The sequence below is a fragment of the Blennius ocellaris genome (genome assembly GCF_963422515.1).
Source record: "Blennius ocellaris genome assembly, chromosome: 4".
Classification (NCBI taxonomy): domain Eukaryota; kingdom Metazoa; phylum Chordata; class Actinopteri; order Blenniiformes; family Blenniidae; genus Blennius; species Blennius ocellaris.
The window spans coordinates 9257165-9280561 of NC_137653.1; the positions used below are offsets into that span (position 1 = coordinate 9257165).

A 23397-nucleotide genomic window follows, 5' to 3' on the forward strand; every position below is an offset into this window, starting at 1 on the left:
AATGTAGATACTCCACGCTTGCACTGCTCCCATAATTGTTTATCACTTTGAAAATAGTTTCAATTCAGCTTTAATCCGATTATTTATGCAAAAATTATGTCATTATTCAAATAGGGGAGTCCATTTTTATTCACTGTGACTCTTTGAGTTGCAACAAAAGTGTGCGTAATTTCAAGTAAATCTAAAACAGTGTGTATGTGTGTGTGTGTGTGTGTGTGTGTGTGTGTGTGTGTGTGTGTGTGTGTGTGTGTGTGTGTGTGTGTGTGTGTGTGTGTGTGTGTGTGTGTGTGTGTGTGTGTGTGTGTGTGTGTGTGTGTGTGTGGGTGTGTGTGTGTGTGTGTGTGTGTGTTCTATATCTAACCTGCATTTCATATCAAAAGAAGAATATCTTTCAATTAATTTGTCCTGAAATCATATCCAACTCTGAATGATTTAATGTAATAATGGTTTTGTACTTTAAATTTTCATTTGAAGAGAGATAATTGCATTTTCATCAACTATTTTGCATCTAAATAAAAATAATTTATATGGTTTGTTACTCCTCATTAGTTTTGGCTTTGTTTCACATACGTCACGCATAGACACACAGGCTGGGTCCGACACATTTTGAAGCAATCCTACTTCTTTATTATCATACTTCATGTCAAGATATGTTTTTCATATGAAGGTACGCTTCATAACAAAAGAACGGATTGGAAGAATGAAGGTAAACTTGTGGCTCACAAAATAAAGGCAATCTCTCATAATATTTTACAAAGTCATCTTACAACAAAACAAAAGCAAGAAACATCTCAGTTGTAACAGCAGAGTACCATGAGTCCGATTTCCTCGCCAATGTGTCTGACTTGAACTTAACTGGGACAAAAACAACAAGATATGATCTGTACACACAAATACAGCTTAACTCCTGAGATTCTCCGTGGGACAGAGTTGCTGCTCTGCACCTGGACCATCGCAACTGCATCAGAGAGGCTCCTCCCTGTGGATCATTTCACATCAATCTAAGATTCATCATCCTTTTATGCATTATTTCACCACTACTGTTTGAATGGACAATCTGATGCAAACGTTGCTGAATGGCGGAAGATTCCGGTCAACATCTGTCGTCCACAGCTGGTGATGTGAACAAGCGCCAAAGTGAAACTGCAACCAGAGGGGGGAAAAAAATCTGAACTGAGCAGCTGCTGAGCTCACTTGATCCAATCATCACCACTGTTCCTTCTGCTCTCTGAAGATATCCGATGATCAGAACTTAAAATCAAGATTTTTTTAAATTTTAGTTCATGTCAGTGGTGTCGAGCTTATCTTAATTCAGGAGGAGCGATGGGATAGCTTGATGTACTCGACATTTTCTTTTTATAAGGTCATCCTAAGGTTTTGGTCCACGGTCATACTTTTGACACCCCTGGTTGAATGGGTAATGATGCAATATGTGGACGTGTGTGAATTCCCATCCATTCTTCCACAAGAGACGGTGACAATTACAAGCGACGACGACTCGTTCTTTAGTGACGCATAACTTTGGTGATGCAGAAATGGCTTGAAATACCTGAAAACTTCATTTTAATATTGCTTTGACAAAAAATAATCATATGCTTTACAATATTCACGGACAGCACGACTGTTTTGACATTCACGCATATGAAATCCTGACAAGAAGTTGGCGAGCAAATATTTATTTGTACAGGGGAGCTGCGGAGACGACATACTTGGTCTACTGTCAGATAGTTTCTTTTCCTACAGGACACAAACCGATGCTTTAGAGCTGGTACTATTATTACACTGTTTACATCAACCTCCACCCCCCTCCATCTTAAATTTATACAACAACGTGAGCATATCAGTTCTTGGGGTTGGAGCGTCTTTTTACCGCATTATTTTTCCTTTAATCTTCACTGTTATTTCTCATATGCCTTCCTTTCATAACTTCCTCTCTGCAGCCAGAGATAAACCAAGATCAATCATCCTATTTTTTTTTTTTTCCCAATTTCTTCTCCCCTCCACAAACAGATCCAAGATTTGGGGTTTTGGAAGGATGAGAAACACGTTTCCATCTGTTAGGGAGATCTGTTCATCCAATAGCTGCGTTCGAGACGAGTCCTTCTGTTGCTTGCCAAAGCCTGAGTCCCAGTTGACATATCACTCAAACAGTCATCCATAATCTGTCTTTTTTTTTATCTGCCAAAGAGTATGATGAAAAATCTGTTATCCTAACTTAACCCACAAATAGTTTCCTCTTGCTGCTTATTTGGACCGTCCCGGTTAATGAGGAGCGTAGACGACATGATAACCACTGAAGCGCTTCGCCGTTTAGTGTCCGTTGGCCTCGGGGGCTGAGGCGGGGGTGGAGGGAGTGGAGGATCTTGATGCGACCGACGCTTTCTCTCCACCTGGACTGGAGATCGAAGGCACGCTGTCTGGAGCTTTGACCCCAGCCGGGCCGACGGGAGACACTCCAGCGGCTGCCGCCGCCGCCGCTGCTGCCGTTGCGGCAGCAGCTGCCCTACTTGCAGTAATGGCAGAAACGGGTTTGGGTTGAGCCTGGAGTCCTGGGCTGCAGATGAGGTGATGTCTCTCCCAATCTTTGTGCTGGCAGAAGGAGCCGCAGTAGCGGGCAGCGTTACAGCCGCTACACGTCTCGCTGGCTTTGCGACCGCAGTTCCAGCAACACTGAGGGAGGAGGGGGGGAAGGGAAGTGTAAGTTTTCCATGTGCCACTAAAAAGCTTCTCAAAGTGTTGCTTAGTACCTCTTCCAATTAACGTGCAAACAAAACGCTGGCATTCACTGTGCACGGTGCAATTGTAAGCAAATAGTGACTTCATCATTCAGTTGGGATTATGTTTCTGGCTCACGCTCTCCTCCTCCTGAGAGAAATAACTGGCTGCTGATTTGCTCTCTCCGCCGTTGTGTTCACAAACATTAACTGTGGATGTATCCCATTTGAGTGACCCCTTGGACTTAGACAAAGTCATTTGATCCACTATAAATTAATATTAATCCCTCCAGCTTTCAGGCATCAAGATCTGGAGCAACACATATTGAATAGTCCCTCTAGACCAATTTGCATGAATGTGTTTATGTGATCAAATGTTTTTTTTAAAGGCCCGTTGACAATTAAATGCACTGCAAATTGCAGAATTACACTCCAGATACATGCAAAGAAGTCATATTGAGTAGAGATTTAAGGGTTGAAGCACATTAAAAACTACCAACAGTCATAAACACATACACATAAATATTTCCTGAGGTCTGATCTGATTCATTATAAATGTGTGGGTTTGTATGCTGGACGTAAAAATGTTGAACTGCTGCACTTGTCTATGTGCGATGTGATAAAATATCTTCTCTGCTCACCTCACTGGAGTCCTCCTGCTCATTGATGACCAAGATGGCGTCCTCCTGAGCTTTTCTCTTCGCCTCAGCCAGAGTCTTCTCCATCTTTGCTCGCTCGGACGCGATCATCTCGAAGGCCTTCTGCTCGGCCTCAGCCACGGCTTTCTGAACCTCGTCCATGGCCTGACGCTTCACCTCATTCACTGCTTCTTCTGCTTATCAAAAGGTTGGGGGGAGGGAGGGGGATAGTATCAGGTTTAGCTGATTTGTTTTCAACTTTGCACCAATGTGTGAAAATATTCCAGAGTATGTTTCTTCTGCGATATCAGTCAGTGTTCAAGTAAAAGTCATTTGGATTTGCTGTGAAGGTATTGTCAATAGTTTGAATTCCTATCCTGTTTCTTACCAGCTTTCCTCCAGATTTCATCTGTGACGTATGCTGAGCCTGGCCGTGGCATAAAGTCACGCTGGGAGTCTGCACGAAAAAGGCAAAGACAGATGGGATTAGCAACCGAGATATAGATAGAGTATAGAGAGATATTATAATTCTTAAAAAAAAAAAAAAAAGTCCAATTGTGTGACCAATAGCTCAATCAGGGTTGCAGGTCTAAGAAAGCAAAATCCACCCAGGCTTTGTCATGTAGTTTTGTACTTTCTTAACTGATACAAACAGTGTGGATATGTAGGCCATGGAAGCAGCGTAACTGTTGGTTATCAGAGTCTTGGACTGATACGAGACTTGACAGCTTTAGAAAGGAATGTGTTTGGCTTGGAGGGAATCGCAAACCGACAAGCTGTGTCAATATTCTGTCTGTTCCCCTCAAATCTCCCTCCCTGCAGCCCATTCCATTTCTGTGCTGCCACCGGGTTCTGCCTCTGCGATGCTGCTGCCTGGCTCATTTCCTCTTTCCTTCATCTCTCATGTCCTATCCCAATTTTCTCTCTCTCTTTCTCTGTACATTTACATCCCTCCGTTTCCCACCAAGCTTTCAGCACACCCCCACTACTGCATCTTGAGCCCAGGCAGGCAGGCTTTCCGGCTGGGAGCCCAGATGGCGCTCTGGCGAGTCAGCCAGCTCTGGGTCTCTGAGCCTGCAGGACGGCAGGACAGCCCTTCTGTGGCCGATATGGCGGAGGCCAGTCCTGGCACCTGTCTGTGGCTATGGAGCAGCAGGGGGACGGCAAGGCTGGCACACAGAGAGAACATTGCCAGTACACAGCAGACTGTCGACTAACTGTGGAGGGACTCTCCAGCACACTGAAATGTAGCAATTCTCTCAATGACCACCAGAGGATGTAATGAGCAGGACACAGGAGGGAATCTGTGCTGGGTTGTGTTCAGACTTTGATGTCATCTAAATTAATCTCAAGAAGTCCACATCATTATGTCCTATTATTGTGAATGTACGAGACATTTGGCCTGGGTTTGTAGCTGTTTATCTGCCATCAGTATCTCAGAGCGACTTGCCAGTGGTTCTACTTTCCAAACAAGGACATCTGTTTCTCATGAACTGAGACTGATGCTCATTTATGATACTTGAAAATGAAAAAAAAACAACAAAAAAAACATGTTCATTAGTTGCATTTACATATCCGTCTCTGAAATGTCTATCATCGTATTTTAAATGCAGAGAAACTATCTATTGATGCTCTTCATTTACGAAACACACAGTAAATAAGTAGTTTGGACCAAGTGTAAGAAATGTCAGCACTCACAGGAAATGAAAACAGAATTATTGCTCTTTGCAGCATAATCGAGTAGAAATTAGATTCTCACCGGACTCTGCCGAGTGGGGACTGTGTGTCTTGGAGAATGGCGCCGAGGCTGAGCCTCCTTTGCGTGGGTCCTCCTGCTCGCTCGAGCGGCGTCTCCAGTAGTTGAGCTCCTCACGGTCTGACTCCTGACATCGTCTGAGGACGCTCACTGACCTGCGTGTCTTCTCGACCATGTCCACAATACAATTCAACACCTAAAAGGGTGAAGAAGAGGACAATTAAACACCTCGTGGACTCACACACAGATTTATTATTGATTATTTATTATTGATATATTAACATTTGAGGTTCCAATCATGTGGGTTACAGCAAATTTTAACCTTGGGTAACGTGTCAGAACAGGCTATCGTGGAGCAGTTCCTGTCCGTCATGACCCGTAATAAGTCAATACAATATACAAAGCATGAATCTCACATTTAACAATCAGAATTTGGAATGCCACTGCCAGTGTGTGCAAAACCTCTTACAGTTACGATTAGTGAACGTTGATGAGTTCATGAATATGCTTCTCTGCCGAGGAAAGACAAATTACATTCTTTCTATATTGCAAACCATTAGCGGTAGGGGTGCCTGTCTGCGCACTTACATGATCCAGATGCCTCCATTCATCAGCCCACTCTCGGTCTGTCAGTCTGTGGTCAACCGGCTCCTCACGGTAGCCCCCATTAGTGCCTGATTAAAACACACGCAAGACAGACCACAGGCCAATGTGATTAAACATTCCCCTTAATGTAAAAGAAGCCACAAGTGACAGTGAGTGACTGAAATCTGTCCCAGTGTGTCTATATGTGGTTATTCTGTGCTTTGGCACAGGTATAAAAAATAAAAACCAAGAAAAAAGAGAACCGCATGATGGGAACATTTAAAACCAGTCTCCGCTTCATTTACATAGCCCATATTTACATTTGAAGATGGCATACACCCACTTTCAAATAGACGTAGGCACAGTGAGTAACAAAAGGTGAAGTGAAAGAGAGAGAAAAAGGAGCCTATGATGCAAAACAGACGCTCAACTCCCAGAGTCTGCACACATCTGGAAGTCAGCTGTCAGCCACACACACACACACACACATACAGAGAGACACACCCCTCCTGGAGCTCACAGCATTCCAGCAGGGAGACACTCAGGCTGAGCAGAGTGGCTCCACTTCTAAACACAACCAGCCGGTCTGACACTCACTGTGGACCCTTACAGCCACACGCACACAACACAAACACAAACTATCCATGCACACACAAATCAGATTCTGATCCAATCATTACACTGATGCCCATATATACAATCACCAGCAATGGTAGTGTGCATGCACATGTTTGTGTCAATGTGGAAAGCAAAGATGTTTTTTACCCATATCTATGCACAAAAGCAAAGCTTTCAGGTGTGCACACAAAGATATACACATCGACACAAAAACCACAATCTCTTAAAACCGGGTAAGGAACTGCCGAGAGGCCACATGCACACTGGACCTCGCTGAAGAGAATAATGATCCCTCATACGCGCACACTCACTTTCCTTCTAAACATCTTCTCAGCTTCTGGTTCTCATCAGCGTTCATCAGTTCAAAGCCACGAGTGTGCGGACTGGTGTGTTTGTGTGTGTGTGTGTGTGTGTGTGTGTGTGTGTGTGTGTGTGTGTGTGTGTGTGTGTGTGTGTGTGTGTGTGTGTGTGTGTGTGTGTGTGTGTGTGTGTGTGTGTGTGTGTGTGTGTGTGTGTGTGTGTGTGTGTGTGTGTGTGTGAGTTAAGTGGCGGCAGGCGGGCGGGAGGCTGTCAGACAAGGGACTAAGGCCTCGTAAACACAGCACCTCTACCATGAACATATTAAGGTGTGTGTCTGTATGTGTGTGCCTGCGTCTGTGAGCTACTGCTGTTTCCACTGAGTGCTGACAAGCCCCAAATGGAGGGTAGATATACACCAGAGTAGATCCAATCCTCCCTCGCTTGGACAGTATGGCTCTGTTTATACACATGCAGGGACTCCAGAGATGTACCGGGCTCGGCTACACAAACACACAGACCACCCATTATTGCGTGGAGAATATGATATGTGTGCATGTTTGTTTTGAATGTGAGCTTGTTCAGCTCTAATTGTGTTTTGGAACCATTATGGGGGGGGAAAAAAGACAATTTAGGTTTGGCTAAGTTAGTGCAGAGATGGTAGTTTGATGGTGAGAAAATTGCACACTCTATAATTCGGTACTGTGACAAACTGGACTTGGATGAAGCGAGGATTCGGCTAATGAGCTCCCGATTGGGCTTGCAGCACGTACCAGGCAGTCTGGGCCGGTCTTTCAGCTCGCGGATCTCCAGCACACGTTGACTGTGCTCACGGTGTAGGATGTGCGGCGCTGCGATGTCGTCGAGGGCGTAGTGCTGCAGGGGCGGAGGGGTCGGGTGGAGTTGGGCAGTGAGGGGAAGCGGGTGGGCGGGGCTGTGTCGGGGAGCAGGGCTGATGGTGCAAATCCGCTTGGAGGCAGGCTCCAGGGTTACCGGCGGGCGTTCATGGATACCATTCTCTTTGGCCCTGAGGAAGAGACGACAGAAATTTATTTCCTCATGTATATTTTTTAACAGAATAAAGTCAGACACACACAGATAAAGTTTGGAACTCTTGTCTGACCTGTTAGGGCTGTGTCTCTTGGTCCCTGTCTCAGGAGGATCCATCAGCAGCTCAGAAGAGTCCGGAGAGGAGGCCAGGGAGGAGGTGCTCAGGAGGAGGTGCTCATGCTGGGACAGGTACTGAGCCGGGGTCTGCTTGGCTGCCCTTGCACAGTGGAGCAGCTCTCTCTGTAAGAGGGGGAGATTCGCCTGGCAAGAAAGAAAGAAAACATACTCATGAGCTTCTATACTTAATAGTAACAAAGGAGATAGTAAAATGTTAAGGCTTTTTTTTTTTTTTTTACTTCTGTGACTTTTAAAAGTAAGTCATATCGTTAATAAACACAAACAGATGTCATGTTTTTAATAAACTTTATTCTTGTTTGTTTTTTTTTGAGTTTGAAGTTAAAGACACTAATAAGTTTCATTCCCACCATTGTGAATGTTGAACAAAATACACCTCTCTTAATGTGCAGACAATAGTTTAATGCCGTATTCTGTGATGGTGATTAATATTATTCTGGACGAAATAGGGAAAAGTGCAGGATTTGCCAAACAATAAAGGGTTCAACAGATCATTGTTATACAAGTATTCCACCTTATTCAGCTTCTTCTTAGTCATTCACATAATCAGTCTTGTATTAATCAAACGTCATTCAAAGACAGAGGCAGACAGAGAAGCAAATCATCAGACATCCTATCAATGAAGAAGAGACGCATAGACAGAGTACAGATCTGCCTCCCGGGGAGGTTAGGCTGGCTGGGAAAAAGGACTTTCGAAGAAGTGGGGGAGGCAGTGGCTTCTGGAGATCTGGACTTTTAAGACTGGGTCTGGGTGTTGTTCTGTGGCTGCTTCCACGGTGGCTGTGGCTTTTCAAACTCAAATGAAAATAGCTGGCGTTTTCTAAGCTGCTGCTGACGTTGGTTACAAACCCCACGTCTGTGGCATGGAGCACCGAGAACAATAAGTTTGTCACCCCAAAGATATGTATGAAAATGAGAGAGGGTTTTCAAAACATAGAAATAGGCTCAAGTTCACCCTCATTCTTGACTCTGTTTTTCCCCCCTAAATATTTATCTGTGACTCCAATCTTTCCATCTCGCTTTTGTTCCCTGCATTGCCCTAATTAGGACCAGACTTCGGTGTGTTTGCAATTACAGCACTTCCTCACTCCCTCTTCTTGAGCAACAAACTAAATAACCACACTGTTCTCTCTTTTTTTATTTTCTTTGACCGACCTCTGCCTACAAAGTAGCACTTTCAACATTCATCTTCTGTGAACCTCTTCCCATTTTCCATTGAATCTAGTCATTTCTTCTCTGTTTAGGCGAGCCAAAGCTTATAGCATCTCTTGTGCTTTTCCCTAAAGATGCTAATACTTGTGTTTTATGGTCTATGCTCCCATGCTCCTCTGCATCCCTTCTTTCCCCGGGGCCCCAGCTCACAGACACATGTGCTGTGTGTCAGTTGAGCACGGGACTCTCCCGGGTTCAGCGGGGCGGATGCTAGATTGGCGGCGCCATGGCAGCTGAATGCTCTTTAAACAGGACAGCGGCTCCATATGGCGCACTGCAGACCATAAAAAGGGGAAGGGAACAGTTTATAGGCATGTTTCACACTTCCGACTTTCCACTTTTCCCTTCTCTTCTCCTCACCCACTTCACTCATTTCCACTTCCTTCAAAAGCTTTGTTGTCTCTTTTGAGAGACTCTTCTCTCGAGTTTGGAAATTAATTTTGCATCTCTTTCGTCTTTGCAATTGGGGCGGGGGGGGGGGGGGGGTGTCTATCTCAACCTTACTGAGCAGACACATGGAGGTTCTCCAAAGGTGAGCAAGAGGTAAGTGTGGAAAAAGACATTTCAGCTGCTTTGACTTTGAGTGCCGCGCTGCAACCGACTGAAGATTTATAAGCTACTTTACTGGGGGCAGGGGGTTCCTAAAAAGTATACTCTTGCAGACTCTTCTGGTTACAAAGGGGCTCAAGAGGGGGTTCACTCACACTCATCTGTTGCTTGTCAGGTCTGCACGCAACTCTTAGTGGTTATTATTAACCATTGAGAAGCAATCTGTAACTACACTGAAGCCTAATTAAAGCATCATGCACTGTATGCAGAAAACAACGTATTAAATGAAGCTATTACTTCTCCATCATCACTCCTGGGTGGTGACGTGGTTGTTCATAAATCATGTAGATCATCCTGAACTGGGGTTACGGCAATGTTAAAGACTCTTTGTCGATTAGTCTGCTGCATTATTAACCACAGGCTGACAGGCAACAGACTGACTATAGAGGTTAAAAAAAAACAACCCAAACATATATTTCCAGGGGGAAAAAAGGAAGTAAAAATAAACAGAAAATAAAATCTGGAGTAGTTATTGTTTACCTTAAGAAATGGAATAACAAACGGTCGCAAGGGGAAGTTTGTGGCCTCGTGAAGTCGTGAGTGAAACTCCTCGATGGTTACCGTCGAATTCTGTGAAATGGAGAGAGTAAGAGTTTAAGAAATGCATACTGATGAGACAAACATTCAATGCTTTCAAGGCATCAATTCATTTTGATCATTTCTGACAAGTGATCAAAGGCCATACCACGAGGGCCAGGACGAGGCTCCGAACGCTGTCTCCCATCTCGGGAGAAATGTCGTTGCCAAACTGCTGCAGCGTGGTCAGGAAACGCTTCAGCTTGCTCAGCTGGCGAGCCCCACAGGTGGCCGGCAGCTGCTGGTTCGCCAGCGATGACGAAGACGAGGAGGATGGTCCGTTACTGTAGCGTTGTGGCGGTGACGGCACTGCGTTTAAGGTTGGTGGGGAATGATGGTTCCCGTTGGTCACTGAGGACAGATGAGATGCAGAAGGGAGACATTAAGATAAACCCTGCTGAGAGAAACCAGATGTTCATTTTTCTTTTGTTTTTGTTTTAATGTGCAGCCAGTAAGCAGGCAAATGCCTCACGTGTGCGTGTGAATGGATACGAGCTGGAGCGGTAACTAAGAAAGATTTGAGGGTAAGTTACATGCTGTGGTGGAGAAAGACGCCGGACGAGGACCACTGGGATTGACAGAGGGCAGAGGGGGCATTGTGGAGCTGGCGCTGCTGCCGGGGGCTGATCTGGAATGAGTCTTAGCATCCACAGGAGAACCGGGCATGGCAGGGCTCTTCTTCTCTCTACTGTCTGCAGAGAAAGAGGGCGAGAGGAGAGAGAGGTCAGCTGTGGGTCACAAACCAGAACACTTAAAAAATATATATATATATATTGTTGTCCTGTGGTGAAACCGGCAAATGAAAATACAAAACAGATTTTCACAAGTCTGAAAAAACACTTTTTCCTGCCAGTAAAAATGAACAAGAAGTGTTTTAGTTATAGCATAGTTTTTCAATTTGTAATATAATAAACTTGCATAAGTTCAAGAAAAAAAGAAAAGATCAAGAAAAGCAACAAACTCACTCCTGCTTTCACTTGACAAATAAACAAGAAAACAAATGGGCCTTTTTAACTCCCACCATCAGCTCAGTGGTTTAAATCAATGGCAAGGCTTTGAGTGTATAGCTACAAAAGAAAACAAAAAATGCCCGGCGAACCTCCCCCCCCCGCTCCACTTCACATCATACAACACATACTGCGTAGGGCAACAACCACCCTGCCCCCAGCAAAGAGCCAGATGTCTATAGTTTAGCGCCACACTCACCCATTCAGATCAATAACAGAAGAAACGCTGAAGAAGTCTATTGTGTGGGAGTAGAATGCCTCCTCATTGAGCGCCGCAACAAATAGGGGGGCGAAGAAAGAAAAGAGAGACAGCGAGAGAAAAGGACAGGGCTATTTCACGCTTTACTAACAAGATCGGCAAAGCTTTTGAATGTTAAACGCAACTTCTCAATATGCTATTGATGCTGAATGAGACCACCAGATAAGGAGGAATGGAGAAAGTGTAATGGGGGGTGTGGTGGTGGCGAGATGTGGGATCAGAAGCCGCCTTTGTCTCCCGGAGATGCATGAAGGCCGGGTCCCGTCTCCATTTAGAGTGGATCAGACTTTTCTAACTGCTTCGAGAATTGACGATTAATAGACAAGCACAGTCTCTCAGGTCATGGGTCAGCAGAAAGCAGCTTTTTAAATGTGGTTTCATGGTTTTAGGGCTTTGCTTTCAATGGCACCCTTTATATCTTTTTCACAGCTATGAACTCTGCATGGCCTTGAGCCACAGGGTCTCAGTTTATAAAGGCCTAAGATGGAAGACTTAAGCTGTCAGTGGCACAGAAAAGCCTCTTGCATGAACGAAATTTACTTTTCTGAGTGCAAAATATGAAAAATAAAAACATAAGAGAAATCTCTAGTGAGCTTGTACACACATTCGCCACTCTTTCACTTTTTCCTGCAGTCTTCACAAATTTCGAAGTTCTATTTGCCCTTTGCCTCCTTCTAGCTGTACACTTTTTCCCTTAGCCCGACCGCTTATCCACCAAATCTGCAGCTCATTATGCAGCTTTCACTCTTCCCAACTCTTTTTTGTAGCACTCTTCACCCTCGCTCCAGAGTCCTCTTTCCCAGCACTATGGCCGGCCTGCCACGGCTCCACCTGTTCACCAACATAGGGGGCAGGAAGGAGGGATCTATACAGACATTTGGACTGCCATGCCCACCACGCGTGGCCTGCCAGTGCGCTGCAGGGAGCAGCCTGCAGCAAGCCTGCACGCACGCACGCACGAACACACACACACACACACACACACACACACACACACACACACACACACACACACACACACACACACACACACACACACACACACACACACACACACACACACACACACACACACACACACACACACACACACACACACACACACAAATGCTGGCTCCACAGCTCCACACACCCCATCCGTATGGCCAGGAAATTAGACTGACATCTCAATAACAGAATCAATGGGGCATATGGCCTTTGTGTCAACACTGTTACTGTGTAAACAACTTATATATATATATATATATATATATATATAAATATATATAAAAACACACATAGGAAATGGTATTTGGGTGATTCTGCTAAAATGGATTCACGGCTTCTTTGCTGATGTGTTGACGCATCATCAATAGATCCGTACTGGCAGTGAAGCAGTAGTTTTGTGTCCAGATCATTCATTTAATAGTCAATTGTGTTTGACTAACAGGTGCACATGAAAGCCCAAAGATTTAAAAACATGAGCGATAGCCACATATTACCCTCGCTGAGTGACCTACTTCTTCACGGACGTGAGAAATTAGGCTGCAGCTGCGTACAGGCAAATCTTAAGATGTGGGATGTTGCTCGCTGTGCCAGATGTAATGGCCAAAATGGGAGACATCAGGTGTGTGTTCATGTATTGCTAACAGCCCATTGAGGATTGCTTTCTGCTTGTCAATTAGACATTGCACATAGCCGGATGACTTCATCTGGCGCGCGGGCACCTGAGTCCGTTGCATATAGTGACGGGCCTGTCAGGGGAAGCGGCTGTCACAGGAGCCACAAAACACACATGCTCACGGTGCACAAAGTGGTCTAATGTTAACTCAGGTGAATATTGGCTTAGAAGGAGGATGTAGGGTGTTTGTCTGGTCTGAAGGCCACCTGTTGTCCATGTTGCGAGGGAACAAAAGGAAGGTGCATGGACGTCATCAATGGGATTAGATGGAAAATACCTTGATGCATAGACAACACTTTCAACCAATGGAGGATAAAAGTGGCGAGCGGACTAATGCATATAACCAGCTACTCTATACCCACCACAATCAGTAGCTGATATAAGAAGACAACATTTATACAATCTCCTCATACCACTTTACGCTGCTGTCCACAGTAGTTCTTTTAAGACCTACAGTGTCGTTGGTTATTTGAGCTTACTTCGTCCGTTTTCCTACAACAGTTGTTATCACAGTGATGGAAAGCAACGCGCATCTGTGGAGATGGCTGTTGCTAACCAGGTGTTCCTTGTTTGTTCAGCTTCAGGTGACGCTCGTCTGCATTAAAACATCCAGGGGGCTTTAATTGCCTCAGCCTCTGCAGGTGAGGATTCAGAATGAGGCTCTGGAAAACACAATATAAAAGATGCACAACGTGACTGCTCCTGCGGATCCACCGCCCTGGAAGCAACGCTTTGAATAATGGAGCTGGTAATGAAGAGACAAATAACAACCAAAAAATATCCATCTGCCTCCCCAGGCAAAGCAGGGATAAATGACCTAGATCACACTCGATGTGAGGTATAAATACAGTGTACAACCTGGATCATGTTTTAACTCGAAACTCGTGAAGTCCAAACTATCGGTGTGCGGTTGGCAGCTGTGAGGCACGCATGTGTGTGCCGAGTTGCTATCTCTGGCTTGTCACTGTGGATGAGGTGTGAGGAGATAGAACACAGCCTCGACCAATTTATCAGAGAAGAGAAAGAAAATTCGCAGCATGTGCAGTGATACAAATATGTGGGCTCAGGACATGCATGTGAATACCTAAAAAAACACACACATACAAATCCACATCATACCTACAACGGTAAGAAACATTGGCGCAGTGTTCAGGCTGGATGAACTTATCATTAAAAAAAAAAGTATAAAACGTATTGTTTGGTCCGCTTTCATCACACTGAAAAAGACATCAAAACACATGCTTTTGAAGACAAACAGATTATAGCAACCTCATCCTGTGCAAATTCATTATTTTGGAAGTGACTTGTGATAACATTGTGTTACGAGTTATTTTAAAACCTCTACAGTGATGATTTAAGGCTTACAGAAACAGCTGACAGTAACAGTTATCCATACTTGCAGTGATTAATTCAATAATGGCTGAAGGCCTCAACTTATTGTTTCTGAATCAACAATTATATCTAAAATAAAATGTTTGAATAGAATTCACAGCATATGAAATTAAATAAATAAATAAAAGTAGAATCTTTATGTCCAGTTTAATCATGTACTCATGATTAAACTGTCATATGCACACTGACAAATGTCGTATTACATTGGTATGTGTGATCCCACAACCACCACCACATAAAGATTAAAGTTGCTGTAAAAGATATATACCAACTATCTGTATATCTATGTCAGTAAAGAATGTAAGAACTTTGCGAACTCTGCAGTTATTGAGCCCTTACCGAATTGAAATCAGTTGTTTGTCATTTTAAAGTAGGTGTAACCAGGTATTTTTAATTGCCAATTGAGCCTGTGTATATAACCCTATTAAAAAAAAAAAAAGTCAATTGAAAACACAGACAATGGGAATTGATTTATAAATTAAACAGGACTGTCCTCCTCCTCCTCCTCCTCCTCCTCCTGTACCATATGGATTTAATCGGCCAAGAGCAGGCCAGCTGGGACCTCCAACAGTCACCTGTGAGGGAGGAGGAGGAGGAGGAGGAGGAGGAGGAGGAGGAGGAAGAGGAGGAGGAGGAAGAGGAGGAGGAGGAGGAGGAGGGGGGGGGGTGCAGAAGGGACTGAGCCTCCTCGACTTAAGCCAAGGCAGCCACAACACACACACACACACACACACACACACACACACACACACACACACACACACACACACACACACACACACTTCTCTGCCTCCCCTCTGAGGGGGTGGGGGTGGAGGGGCGAGGGGGGCACGAGGCAGCTGAATGCAAGCGAGTGGACTTAAATGCTGTGGAGACAAAGGCTGCACCTGGTCCCCGTCCGTCCACGCACACAGCCACAATACAGCACACATCTGTTCCTCTCTCCTGCGATCCCTCCTGACCTCCACCCACACACACACACACACACACACACACACACACACACACACACACACACACACACACACACACACACACACACACACACACACACACACACACACACACACACACACACACACACACACACACACACACACACACACACACACGCACGCCACGGCAACATCCACTTTTATAGCAGACAATCCAACGGTGCTTTTTTCTTCCCATAAGATAGTTGTTATAACATCACATCAAAGCAACAGTGTCAATGACTTAAATATTTTGTATAGTGTCAGATTTAGTGGAAATGTGGACCTGCACTTTCTTTTGATCATTTCAATCAGGGTTGTTTATATCATTGCTCTCTTGGGGATTACTCCTCAGCTGTTGCTGTACTGTTTCCAATATTGTTTTAATTTGTAATACACCAGTAACTTCATTCTAAAAATGTTTTATTGTGGCTCACTAATCAATAAAGCATTTATTCTGGAACTTAATATTTTATATTTAAACAAAGATTAGAGAGATATATTGCACAAATTCATGACAATATTTACATTACCTCTGCAACTGTTGCATCACTTGGTTCCTTTACTCAGAACGATAAGGCAGAATTGTTTTCTATCTATTATCACAAAGCCACCTTCACAGACTGCTGAGGAATTTTAAACAAGCACAGACAGGATTCAGAAATTATCCACCCAAATTAGAGGCACCAGGGGCAGAGAAGGAGACTCACAAGCAGGGAGGATAAGATGGAGGATGGGGAGGGACGAAATAACAAGGAGAGAAAATACTGTTTTCGTTTGGTTTCATCAGAAAGACAAGTCTGGTTGTCAGACTCAGAGCCAGGCTGTTTTTCTTGGCTCTCATTACCACCTTCCAGCCCCGTAGACTACATATTTGGACAGAGCCCAATGTCAACACTCCTCACTCCTGCTCCTCACTCCACAAGAAAGTGGAGAGATGGTAAAGGTTGACAGTGGTGGGAGAGGAAGGATTTATACATACGCAACGTTAGAAGGATAGGAATGGAGTCGAGAAATGTGTTTTTGAGCAATAAAGCTCAGTCATGCTCCTGAAGTGAATTTGTCACATTTCCCCACGACAGAGACGAGAGAGAGAGAGAGAGAGAGGGGGGGGGGGGGGGCAGAGAGAGAAGCCCTTGCATAACCTCATCACCCAGTGGGATAATTAGAAAAACACTGCAGTAATCCAGCATGCCACATATTGGACAGAGCAACCCAGAGATGGAAATGTACTTAGTGGCAAGACTGCGAAGGAGAAAAGTATGAGAAGACGGCATGGCAGACAGACGCTGTCCATAAAAGCTAAGAATGAGCCATAAAACAGAGGTACATGTGATGTGAGGCTGGAATCAGAGAAGCAGACGAGGTTTGGCAGAGGTCAGACTGAGAGAAACGACACTGTCCATGTGTACATGAGGTGAGACCGCATTGAGAAAAGTGACTGGGTAGATCGTGAAATGGCTAACTTAAATGCACTACAGTCAAAAGCTTCAAGTACAAAATCTCTAAAGCCTGAATGTTAATTTTTACTGCAGATGATTTTCTTTATATTACAAGCTCTGGAGAGCTTCTTTTTTTCTTCAGTTAAGACCCACAACCACAACACAAAGCCTTGCTCCTGCTGTGTGTCTTGTAATTGTGCATGTAAAACCGTATCTGGCAAAGAAAGGTGCTTGCAGTTGCATTTGGCAGCCATTAAAGGCTTTATTGTCAATGGGTCAGATGCATGTGTATAATTCAGACACACGCCTGCGTCACACGCTCTGGGGCCATGTAGCGGGAGGAGAATGTGTGTCATCATGACAGTGTGTGCTCTTTGGCCCTGTTTACCAGGTGTTGGGTTTGTCATCAGCTGAGTGGAGAGAGAGAAAGCACTTAGCCCTGAGGTAACAGCGACATAAACACCTGTGAAACAGCCTGCCTGGGGCGCGCGCGCGCACACACACACACACACACACACACACACACACACACACACACACACACACACACACACACACACACACACACACACACACACACACACACACACACACACACACACACACACACACACACACACTCAGACAAATAACAACAGTGGCATAACAAGGGAAGTTCGGATCTGTCAATCATGACCCTCAAATCACAAAAGGCAGACTCTCACACCAGCTCTCCCTCTCCAGGGGTCAGTGGATTATCTGCCTATCTGGTTACAACCCTTCTCACCTCTCTGTAACTAATTGATTAGCCTGCCCATCAATCAGTATGAGTCGGGTGAGTCTTTAAACCCAAAATCTGTGAAACAGTCAGATCTGCATTTAATGGAAGCATGACGACTTTAAACAGAAATAGTTTTGTACTCACCCCCCCCATAAAATGTTTCATCAGCACAGTCTTACACAGCGATGTATATCATTGTGTCTGTCTGGGTGGATTAAGACAGCATGTCTCCAATACGTCATAAACCCAGACTATCAACTTAAACTGCAGCCATACAAAACACTGTTTTTCTTCAACCCTGTGCGAACACACACACACACACACACATTGTGAAATAGTAAGTCACCAGTAGTCCATAAAACAAAATACAAGCTGTGGACATGAGAAAGCAACGCAAACATTAAGGCCGGCCTGTTTCAGACCAGGTGTCAAGGGCTTTAACAGTTGACTGGTGGGCTCTGGTCCAACCAGATGTTGCCGTCAACATAGACCATGTTGGGGACAATTACCTACAGAGCCGTTTTTTTTTTTACCCTGACTGAGGACGATGGTGTAAAGATTGAGAACCCACATTAAGTTGCCATGACAGACTTGCAGTAATTTTATTAATAATAATAATTTGACTCCCACTCCGGAAGCATGATAGGATAAGTTTTGACCTCGAGTAGGTGGCACCCAAAGTTGCAGCAGGAAAGGCAAACTGCATAAAAACTTGTCAGGATACACCTTTCTACTCAAAGTAATCCTTTTTTTTTTTTTACCAGCTGTGTTGATGATCTTTCCTTGCCAAATAAAAGCTCTTGAGGGAACGGAGACTCAGTCAATTAAATATAAGCGCACAGACTGTTATAAAGCCACCATAAAAGGGAGACACATCCCTTCGCGCAACAAATCCAACTATAGACTAACAAGACAAAGATGTTATCCTCATCCCAAACATGAACTATTCAGATGACTAATCTGTTCAACACGGGTTTTGGTGATTGGATGAATCAAAAGCGGAGCAGCGCCGTGGGTATGGTCCAAGAAGTCTATAAACAGAGCTCTGTGGGCAAGCTTAGTATAAAAGACCAGAGCCCAACAAATGCTGAGAGAGACAGATAAGCAAAACAAAGAGGCCAGCTGTGCTCAAAACAATGTAAAGAATGAGACGGAGATAGCGGTGGAGGATGAGCAAGTGTTTGTGGATGTGTGGGCAGAGGTGTGTTTTGATGAGTGTTATCGCTGTGCGCGCACATATGTTTAAGAACACTGCAAATTTTCTTCTGTAAAAGTCTTGACAACATGTTTCTCAATGACAAAAGTAGGATTACGCTGCAGCTGCAACATGAAATGCTCCACAAGGTACGTGTAAATCTGTGTGCCACTAAAGTTTCAAGCCATAAAAGGAGCAAATCGGGTGTTTGTGGAAAAACTCTCATTTGAGTGAACACTTTCTTTGATTTAGGAAGAAAGGAAAGAAAAGTGAGAGAAAAGGAGAAAATAATGACTATGACAGACAATTCTTGCAGAAAGGCAACGCCACCCATTTCTCATCCACCCACACACCTAACAACACAGCACATGGTTTTTTTTTTGTCCTCTTGAGCATCACTTTGTGCTTTTGGGTTCAACACAGGAAAATTACAGTGTCTTTCCAGGAAAAGTTGCACAACTTTAAATACATTCTGTTGCACACGTTTTGACTGCAACCAACAGAAAACACACACAAAAAAACCCACTGTTCTTTCTGTCTTTTTGGTAAAGCACTGGAAAACCAAGCATTAAGGCTCCATTGCATCATATTTGTGATATTAGATATAAAATGACTCATTGTTATGTGAGTGGGGAGCGAATGCCACAGAGCAATAACACAATTTGCTCCACACCCAAACACTGCCATAATTTCCTTTACAGTGGGATGATTGTATTGACTCTGATCTGCATATGTACTCTTATCAACCACTAAATATAAAAGCCTACTTTTTACACAGGCATTCAATCTTAATTGAAAACTACCAAACTTGAATTGGTGACAGCTGAGGAATTCAATGGAGGTGATTTCACAGCCTTTTAAGCGTGTGTAGACACTTCCTTTCAGATCGCTCCTGCTCAGTAAATAGAGGACTTGTATAGGGTGGATCTCTCAGGCTCGGAAAGGGTCGGTCAACTCGTGGAAGAGACCTGTGACTCCTGCACTCAGCACAAGGAGGGAGGCTAAAATGTCAACAGGGTTGAATTAGAAAGAATGACGGGAGTGTAGGTGCTCTTTGACACTGAAACATCCCTTATACTCCCCATCTCACACAGATATCATCGTTTACACAGTTCAGAGAGGTTTCCCATGATGAAACAATCATTCAGTGTGGCGACTGGGTGGCTTCCGTTGAATAAATGACCAAACCCTTTCATGTTCACACACAAACATACAGGCCAGCTCACACATTCAATGGCACAACCTCTGACTGAACCCCCGGGGCCAGATATCACAGCCCCTCACCACTGGAACTAATAGAGCATTTCCTGCAGCGAAAATCTTGAAGCAGCTGCTCTTTTTTTGTGTGTGTGTGCGTATATGTGCGTGCTGAAATAGGGGGTATTCTGTGGATGAATTCTTCAGATAATATCGTGCTGAGCGAGGGTCATGGTGGTCTGTTTCTCTATCTATTACAACACTTTCAGCAAAGAAACTCCCAGCTGTGTTTGAGGTCAGGAAGAAAAAAAAAAAAAGCTGCTGCACAGTATAAGACAAGCAACCTTGTAGTTCAGCAGACACAATGTCTGCAAGACACCTGGTGCACACATGGACACACACTCACTTCCTCAGAGTCAAACATATACTTATCAAGTATGTGATCAAAAACTTCAAAGCCACGCAAATGAAAGACACAAACTGCAACTGAGCATCAGGATTTGAAAGGATGTTCAATTAAATCTCCAAATAAGATATCTGGCACTGCTTTCTGCACAGAGAACCATGCAAAAACACAGACCCGTACAGAAAGATACAGCCCAGTGCAGGCTGTCAGGAGTGTGACAGAGTCCAGCAGTCCAGACAGAGGTCTCTGGTCTGAGTCTGCAGTCGACAGTTAGACGCTCCTATCTCCCTGATGGACTGGGCTGGCCTGGTGTGACACTGGCCAGGTCTCTCTGTCTTTTCTCACACACCTCCTCCCTCCACATCTTTCTTGGGCACAAACACAGAAATACAGAGTCTCGTGCAAAGCCACTCGAGACGGCAACGGACTGTCGAGCAGCACGACGGCTGACCTTTGCACTGGGATCCACACTCTCCCTGATGTCAGTGTGTAACATGTAGGCACAGCGTGAAAGACAGACACAGCAGTTTCCCTTCCTCACCCCATATGTCTGGGATACTGTACAACAGATGCACGCGTCTTCCTTACCTAGTTTCTTCTGCTCTGTTTGCCATGTGGAAAAACTGATTACTATCTGAGTAAATGACAGCTGAGTGAGATAAACCTCTTTTGAGCACAAAACGAATCAGATCGCAAGGTTTGTTTATCTTTATGAGGTCTCTGTTATTTGCTTAATAAGAGTCAGCGAGTGAAATGAAGGAAAACCTTCTGCTATTCATTTAAATTCTTATTCTTCTGCCATTTCGAAAGTGATTGGTGCAATGCTGCATGTTGCAAAACGAACAGGAATATTTTTTTTTTTTTTTAAACAGTTGAACGTTCATGTTGTTTTTGCGTACTGTAATGACACGTGGAAAGGTGTGAAAAAGAAGTATTGGAGTATCGAAGTGATAGACAAAGTAAATTTGGATAGCTGCCTAAGTTGCAGTTGGTCCAAGAAATTCTTCACCGAAACCTAACAGCTTGAAAAATAAACATGCATCGCTGAATAAATCATTTAACCAGCAATTAGTATTGTGTCCATATGGCAGCAGACGTTTCCTGTGCACAGGTAAAGCAAGCTACCACAGTCAAGAAGGATGAAGAGATAAAGAGTAAAGGATGAGCCACCATCTGTACAGTACAGAGCAGCTCTGGGAATTAAGACGGGACACACACACACAGTGTACATGAAGTGCACTGTTTGCCAAAGTAAACACACTCACTCGCTCATCGAGATAAATGAGAACTATTCAACCAAAAATACACAGAGAAAGGCAAACACGCTCTCCTACCTCCTCTCTAGTAGAGTCCACTCTTCAGTCCTTTGAGAGAGTCAGCTGCAGTGGCCAGGGTTTCTGGATTTCTTTATCCTTTGATTTTTGTCCTTTTCTGTGACTCCTCGCCTTCATATGTCAGGCATGTGTTTGCATTCCCACATATGTGAGCTCCAGTGTTGCGAAGGCCAGAGCCAGAGACACAGATGGCACCCAGATGGAGACAGAGACAGATAACCAAGCAGCAGACCAACAAACGCTGCGCTCAACACACTCTTGCCTTACTTTCCTTCTGTCTTTGTTGTTCTGAGTACGCTCATGAAGCTCTGTCTCTCTCGATCGCTCCTGGTATCCCTCACGCTGTCTGTCTCTACTGCCGTACTGAAATGCTCCCTCTTGAGTCTTCTCATTGAGTTTGCGTCCTCTCTCTCGCTTGCTCTCTCAAGCTCTGAGCCTCCCACCCTCCCCGTCTCTCTCTTTCAGCTCAGGCTCCTCCTCTATTTTCCCACACACTGTCCTCTTCTCTGTTTTCACGGGCTGAGGGCTCCAGCGACGTCACAGCCCCCCTCCTCCCAAGACCCCCACCACCACTTTTTTTTTTTTTCCCCCGATGGATCCCAGCCAATCATCCACTGCTGACTGGCCCTATTCAACCTGCATTCACCGGCGGTGGACCCTGCAATTAACATAACTAATTGGTTTGGCACCTAAAGGCTAAACAAGAGGCTGTGCCAAGGGGGGGGGGGGGGGGGGTGACGGGACAAAAGTGTGTGTGCATCTGCATGCATGTGTATGAGTGTCCCTTTTCCTTCCACCTCCCTTCTTCTCCCAGGCCCCCTCAAGAGAAGTGGGGATCTCCCTTCAGAATGTTTTTATGTGGACAACCCCCTCCTCCCACTTTCAGGGGTCTTTCACTGAAGCCCTCTTTTGTCTCAGTTCCTTAATGTGGCCAGCTCAGCAGTGCTTTGCCAGCCAGCCCATTGGTGGGACACTTGAGGAGCTTGAATGAGTCATTCTTCTTCTTTCTTCTACCCTCTTATCCTCTGCACTGCGTCTTCACTGAGTTAAACTTAAATCACTGCCTGATTTATGGCCGGCCCGAGACAATGTAGGTCAAGATAATGCTGCCTGCCTGCAAACTGGGCAAGCCTGCAGGCTGAATTCATTCCTGCCTATTATTCGCTCCTCAAGTTTACTTCGGGAAAATACAGAGGATGGTGTTTTGTTCATTCTGCAATTGGGGTAAATAAGACATTGATTTGGTTTTAATCAGCAACCAGCAATTGGGAGAACATGGTCAACACATGAGACTCCACAGACATTTGGCTTTGTAAACAAACGTGCTAATGTTGTCAGATGAAGTTCATGAGAAGAAGATGCAGCTCATTTCCTTGCACTGATACATGACTGGCTAAACACATTTGAACAGCAAAACTTTTGGCATGATCCAAAAACACAGGTGAAATTTGTTTGTAATAAGCATGGTTTAAAACAATGACAATGTCATGTGTAGTTGTATATGGGGGAAAAAATCACAAAACGGTTCGTTGCATGGTTTTGCATGGCCAAAACAACTACATTTGACTGAGTGTACAAACA

At 44.5% G+C, this 23397-nt stretch overlaps 1 protein-coding gene across 1 annotated transcript; it reads right to left on the minus strand.

Moving 5' to 3' along the window:
• Window positions 1-610: 610 nt before the first annotated feature.
• cbfa2t2 (CBFA2/RUNX1 partner transcriptional co-repressor 2) lies at window positions 611-22229 on the minus strand. The gene is made up of 11 exons (XM_080495272.1): window positions 21817-22229; window positions 10724-10882; window positions 10300-10541; window positions 10095-10184; window positions 7732-7919; window positions 7382-7635; window positions 5697-5782; window positions 5112-5304; window positions 3741-3809; window positions 3356-3546; window positions 611-2670 (listed from the first exon to the last, which is right to left on the minus strand). The coding sequence occupies exons 2-11, from the start codon at window positions 10854-10856 to the stop codon at window positions 2311-2313; spliced, it is 1806 nt and encodes a 601-aa protein (XP_080351398.1). The 5' UTR covers window positions 10857-10882; window positions 21817-22229; the 3' UTR covers window positions 611-2310.
• Between the last annotated feature and the right edge of the window lie 1168 nt (window positions 22230-23397).